Genomic DNA, 6,311 nt, shown 5'->3' with positions numbered 1-6,311 from the left:
ACACAAGCTAGCAACGGCTTTGCATTATATTGTCAGTTCGTTTTTCACATTGTAGCTTAAAAATCAGGACAGTAAACTCCTTGAAATGTGTCAAATTGTCACATATCGTGTAAACGTGGCTTCTGACAACTTGGCCTGACTTATTCTATATAATTAGAACTGGGATATAAACTGACCACGAACCAACAGAAAGACGTGCAATCAACCAAAATGATCCGGTTCAGGTCATCGGGTTTCACTGAAATCTGCCCTCTTTAGACATAAAACATTCTTCATTCAGTCACAAGCTTCGCCCCCTAATCTGAATCTTCATTCAAGACAAAGCAGCATTAATTTAGCTTATTTATAATAGTGTTCTCGCAGGTCTTACTTGTAGCTGTCACAGAGCAGTTGCTTGTCATTTTAATTATGCCATAACTAGTCAGTTAACGTCTTCTGCTGCAGCTGTAACAGAAAATTATCTTCTGTAATAAATTCAGATCCTTAAACAAAATCTATAAGAAAATACTGAATTTATATTTGGAAATAATCTGGAATGGCAAAATATTTCAGAAGCATAGAAAATCTCAAATCCCTTGATGTCTGGGCAGCGACGTCCCAGCGTAGTAACAGTCCAGTAGTAATAATAACACACACTTCAGACTGGAATGTGTGATCCAGCACCTGCAGGGAGTTCATCAGTACCGAAAAATCTTTGGTCCCGGCGGCTTCACAGTTCTCCGTGACCAACTTCGTCTTTGAGCCGCTCGTCTTGGTTGGCCTCAGCCTGAGGTTCTTTCATGTTGGCAAAGGCGACTTCCCTGGTGAGCTGCTCCAGCGGCGGGAGACCCACCGCCAGGTTTCGCATTGCAATGGCTGACATCAAGAACCTGGAAGACAAGAAGTCAATGACACACAGTACGTTCACAGACACATTTAGTTTCTGCTTGTGCACTTTCTGTGTTAATGCAGGAACAGCTGACGTGTTGGTGTTGTCAGAGAGGCCAGCACTCACCCTCTCCGTATCGTATAATACTTTTTAACAGCAAATCGTTCCAGCCGCTCCAGCACGCCGGCCTCCCTGCGCTTCTTCACCTCCTTCATGCGGCGCTGCCTCTTCAGAAACAGACGCACAATCGGGTCGGTGGCGTTGACCTCGGCGTCGTCGCCGTCCGCTGCAGCTATTAGAGGCTGCAGCTCAGGAGGCAGAGGCTCGGTTTCTGTGGGGCGAGACCGACTAGTCAGTACTTGATGGACGTTTTCCTGCTTTTAGGCAAAGTTGACATAAGCTGAGAGATGGTCCTGTACTGTGCAAAGACTCTTTAGATGTTTAGATTTAAGTCTGTCATGCAACACCATCAGGAAGCTCTAAAATGTATTCTGAAGCAGGACAATGAGCCCAAACACTCAAAAACTAGAACCGTGTTCAAAAGCATGAAGAATGAGGAGTCCTAAGACAGATGGGACGTCCTCCACAAAGCCCTGATCTCAACATGAGGAAGTTAATCTTGCACTGCATAGAGAGAAAAAACACAGAAAGTCCACAGAATAACTGTGGCAAGTGGTTTAAAATATCTGCCTGCCAAGTAGCTTTAAAAACTGCCCAAGTGTAGCTGGAGAACTGGTGCTGGTTTAAGGAGCTCATTTTATAAAAAAACTCTTCATTGCATTATTTTTGAAAGCATCTTAACCACTTGTAGTCCTTAAAAATGCTTTATTATATATTATTATACCCCTTTATTCTGCATATTCTAACCCTCACGATGTTAACCGCCTGCTGACATGCGGACATGCGGACATGTTCACCTGTTCCGTTGCGAACTCGCTCCTGGAGCTCAAACAGTTTGGTGAAGTTCTCCTGCAGCGCCGCCTCTGTGGTGTTCACATAGATGTACATGTAGCAGGAGGGACCCTCAGACACTGTGTAGACCTTATGATAAGCCCCAGCAGGTACCTGCACACATTCACGTTATGGTAAATACTAAAGTGTGTCAAGTCTAAAACAGCCAAACAGGAGCAGTGATGACGGTGGTGGTGTGTTGCTGTACCTGCATCTGCTCACCAGGCTGCAGAGTGTGGTTCTTTTTCTCCTCCACTACCTCCACACTCACTTGGCCCTGCAGCACATGGATGCTGGTGTTGCCCAGATCTTCACTTACAAAGTTCTCCAAGTGGAGACCTAAAACATAAAATGGTCTCAGTTAGCACAAAGACAAAGCACCAAACTACATAACTATTACATTTCCATCTAAAAGATAAGAAAGAACAAGGAGAGACTTGTAACCTGGGAAATCAGCAATAAAGACGATCTCGGTCTGATTGTCCAAACTGCCTTCAATCTCCTGGAACTTGTTCCTCCAAGGTGAGAGATCCACCAACAGAGGCATCAGCCAAGGGTTTGGTTTGAAAGGTGACCATTCAGCCCTCACAATGTCCACGCGAGGATCAAAGATCCTTCGAGAAGAGTTCAGAGCAAATTTAAAACTCACACTCTTATGATTGTTTCGTTATGATTTTTAGAATATAACAAGTTTTAAAGCATTTTCATCTCAAGCAAAAGACTCTGGTACCTCTGCTGGAAGCGTTCATTGATAGACACCCAGATGTCAAAGTAGATTTCAGGATCAGAGATGTTGTAACGCGGCAGGAACTGATGGAGGCATGTAGCGTACTGCTTCAGCATGTCTCCGTGGTCTTTCCAGCGTTTGCTCTGTGTGAACACCTGCAGCACACAGACAGGACTGTTGTTAGTATATTTACAATCAGCTGAGCTACAGTTGAGAAAAGATCTCAACTTAAACTAAAGGTCAAGTCCTTTAAGAAATCTGTCAAATATAATATTCCATCTGTCATCTACAACTGTTATGCCAGTATTACTTTTCATTACATTTGATTTCAGGTGTTTTAATCACACAAATTCAACAATTTTTCTTCAATGTGCTGTTAAACTGTTAATGTTGAATTCATGTGAGACATACAGTGCATATCAATATAACTGATAAGCTCAATAAATGGAGTTAAAGGAGAATTCAGGTTCTTTAAAATAGGGGTTGTATGAGGCACTACTCCATAGTCATTGTCAGGATCATATATTTTTTGCATATATTTTTGATAATCTCGTTTTATTCTCTTAACCTCGTATTATTATCTTAATCTCTTATTATTATAATCAACATAACTTGTAAACAATTTCAGCACGACAAAACGTCGGTGGAGACAGGACTTGGTGGTTTGTGTCTATCTTTCTCTGTCACAAGCAGGTATCTGCAGGATGCAGGTTGGCAGTTAAAACCACAAGGGGAGGAAATGAAGGTGGTGAAGGTGCTCAGCAGTTGGGTGCTGCGTGGCAAGTGTCTGCACCCACGAGATAGCTGAAGAGGGCCCGAGGACACGGAAGAACCAATCAGCGAGCTGCAACACATTCTGTGCACATCCTCATGTAATAGTAGAACTGGATCAGGGAGAGGCAGTCAGTCAGACTTTGTGCCCTGACATGAACTCTGTTGACGCTAGGGTGAGCAGTTTGATCCAGAGCTCTGTATGCTTATTCAACTTTCTGATAAATCAATACTTTAAGTGAGACCTAAATATCTTCTCCTATTGCTTCATTAAAAAAATGCGCAGGAGCGATCTCACACATAGTTTGATTTCTGGTAGATTGGGATCGAGCTCCGACATCATCCTCCTAAAAAAAAAAAAGGTCCAGCTACAACATTCTACATCAGTTCATTTGTACGCTATATTTGGAATATTTTTTACCACTTTCCCTCGCTGTCAGACAGCTCTTTCCTAAGCTAAAGCTGTTAGAATCGATTTATGTCCACTTCAAAGCCACCAGACCCCGAGTGCCTGGTGTACCGCTGCGTTATTCTATGACTGGTGTTTGAACAAAGATCCAAACTTATTTGTTAAAACAACACCGTGGTCTGCTGAGTACAATCACTGCTTCTGTCAGTGAGTCTGGTGGCTTTGAGGAGAGCAAAGAGGGATGTCTGACAGCAAAGTGAAGTGGGGAAGACATTCTAGGTATATTGGGGGGTGGCTGAGATGTTTTGTTGCCCTGTCCACAGTAGCTCATGGCTTACCTCCCCTGCCAGTACTGAACTGTGTCCCTCCCAAAACCAGGGACATGCCAACTGTGTAGTAATAAAGTGACTATGGATAAGTAATTCAGACAACCTCCCCTCAAAGAAACTGAATCATCTCTTCAACATGTAGCTCATGTACTCCCTATAACTCACCCCTGGGTTCAGATATCCGATTTCACCAGTTTTTCCATCTTTGTAGGTGATCTTCACATGCTGATGGCTGCGGGAGTGAACCATCATGTCCCACGAGTAGCCGTACAAGCCGTTTGTCCAGTTGTTGTAACCCTGGACAAAAACAAAACATCAGGATTAATTAACGCTTATAACCCTCCTCATTTCCCCCATTGTAAATGAACAGTTAACCAAGAGAAAACGACTCTGTTCAGGTTATCAGAGTGATGGAGTAGCAACGGCTTCTGCTGACAGAACCAGTCTAAGCTGCTGTTTGTTGTGGACAAATGACTTTTGACTCTGATTGAGCAACCATGACTCTCAATAGGTGACTCAGAGAAGCTGTTTGCTCAAAATCCCTTTGAACAAAAGATCTCCATTCAGACAGGTAGTGAACAAAAACAAGTGTGCAACTACTACCAAACTGCTTTTGTTATTGGGGTGAAGTGTGGAAGCATTTTATACAGAAACAGTGAGGAGGAGGTACCTGAGTGATGAAGTGGGAGTAAGGCAGGAAGAGCTGCTCAATTATGTAGACAATAGCAAAAACGGCTCGCAGCTTGTGCTTAAATCTCAGTTTTGGAGCTTTGGGAACAGCTGGGGTCTCCTGTTGTTCACGGCTGGTGCTTTGGCTCTCTGGATAAGCGCAGGACGTGCTGGTCTGAGAGTCCGGTGAGGTAAAAGGCAGGACTGGCTTCAGGAATGTCGGGAAATGGCCGAAGAATCTTCTCGGCCAATCAGGGTAGCAAAAAAGAGGGCTGGTGGCCAGCATTGTGTAGGAGAACATCCCTGAGGAGGATGAGATAAGATTAAGGTGAAAATGACAACACATGAATTAAAGGTAGGATTAAAAGCGTTCCTGGCAACACGGATGATATTTTTAATAAAGCAAGACTCACCGATGCTGAACAGCTGAGAGTTCATGCAGTGAAAGTAGGAGACAAAGAAAAACGCATAAGGCCGTGTTGCATCAAAAAACAGCAGATAGCCGGCAGTCAGATCCAGAACAAGACCACCTCCGTGCACCACCAGCAGACTCACGACCTCAACAGGAAGAATCACTCTGGAAAAAAGTACAAATTGATTAGAGAGAGATCCAACAGCCGTTGATTAAAGACGGCTAAATAACACTCACTTGAAAGGATCAAAGAGCCAGTGGTGTGCCAGATATGACATCGAGTATCCCTCCACCCAATCAGCATCCAACTTCTTGATCCCAGCGATGAAGTAAACTAGAAATATCTTTGAGGAACAGCAACAACGGACAGCATAAGGTGACCTGCTCCCACACTGCGTTCATGAATACTTTATAAGTTGAAAAGACGAGAAAGTCACTGATGTGCAAACCTGTGTCCTCAGCAAAGTGTAATTCCACAGAGGCACATGAGCGTTTCTTATCGAAGGTCGCCGCAGTCCATCGATAGACCTGCAAACGCACAAACACACACACACAGAGGTATAAATGACAGAAATTAACAAGCACACACAAACAGCTACACCAGCAAACGCCGCCTCACCAGTATCTGTTGCCATCCATGAGGGTGAGCTGAAATCCAATGAGGCCATACAGGTACGAGTGATTGTTCCAGGCGGTTTTGTCCAGAAAGAAGATGTACCAGTACGTCGAGATGAACATGAGGCAGGAGAGACGGTAGAAACAGCCGAGCATGATGCCCAAGGCGCCTGCAATTAGAAACATAAATGCACAACTTCTGTTAAATGTAAGAACAGCTTCTGGTCGTACCTGAACTCTCTGATTCAGGTCTACGCTCCCTCCCGCTCACTACGCTTGACCAACAAAAACCGCCTGATACAACAACCACAACAGAACCTGAGGTCGATAGCTGGACTCTTCTCCTCTGTGGTTCCCTAAAATCTCAGTCAGACTCTTGTACTAGTTAATTAGCTTGGGGGCAAAGCACAAATTGCATAAGTGCTTTCATCTTTACTACAGTCAAGCACCCCGGTGGAGACTGTCTCTAATAAAATGACCGCATCCGCTCAGACACAAAAAGAGGTGGGGGTCCCTTTGTTCAGCAAGCTTCTGTAAACAGTACTGTGATGTCTGCATTT

At 44.0% G+C, this 6,311-nt stretch overlaps 1 protein-coding gene across 1 annotated transcript in view; it reads right to left on the bottom strand.

The window, feature by feature from the left end:
- Positions 1 to 219: 219 nt before the first annotated feature.
- ggcx (gamma-glutamyl carboxylase) overlaps positions 220 to 6,311 on the bottom strand; it is an 8,058-nt gene continuing 1,966 nt past the window's right edge. The window contains exons 4-15 of the mRNA XM_008302467.1: positions 5,756 to 5,921; positions 5,586 to 5,664; positions 5,374 to 5,480; positions 5,138 to 5,301; positions 4,726 to 5,027; positions 4,221 to 4,352; positions 2,550 to 2,701; positions 2,264 to 2,433; positions 2,028 to 2,158; positions 1,786 to 1,933; positions 995 to 1,199; positions 220 to 869 (exon numbers count right to left, since the gene is read on the bottom strand). Of these exons, the coding sequence (XP_008300689.1) occupies positions 710 to 869; positions 995 to 1,199; positions 1,786 to 1,933; positions 2,028 to 2,158; positions 2,264 to 2,433; positions 2,550 to 2,701; positions 4,221 to 4,352; positions 4,726 to 5,027; positions 5,138 to 5,301; positions 5,374 to 5,480; positions 5,586 to 5,664; positions 5,756 to 5,921 (1,916 nt within the window). The 3' untranslated portion in view covers positions 220 to 709. The remainder of the gene's footprint in view (positions 870 to 994; positions 1,200 to 1,785; positions 1,934 to 2,027; positions 2,159 to 2,263; positions 2,434 to 2,549; positions 2,702 to 4,220; positions 4,353 to 4,725; positions 5,028 to 5,137; positions 5,302 to 5,373; positions 5,481 to 5,585; positions 5,665 to 5,755; positions 5,922 to 6,311) is intronic.

Source organism: Stegastes partitus, unplaced genomic scaffold (genome assembly GCF_000690725.1).
Source record: "Stegastes partitus isolate 25-593 unplaced genomic scaffold, Stegastes_partitus-1.0.2 Scaffold1820, whole genome shotgun sequence".
Classification (NCBI taxonomy): Eukaryota; Metazoa; Chordata; class Actinopteri; family Pomacentridae; genus Stegastes; species Stegastes partitus.
The sequence above is the reverse complement of the archived record's forward strand: the minus strand, read 5'-3'. Positions and strand labels throughout refer to the sequence as shown.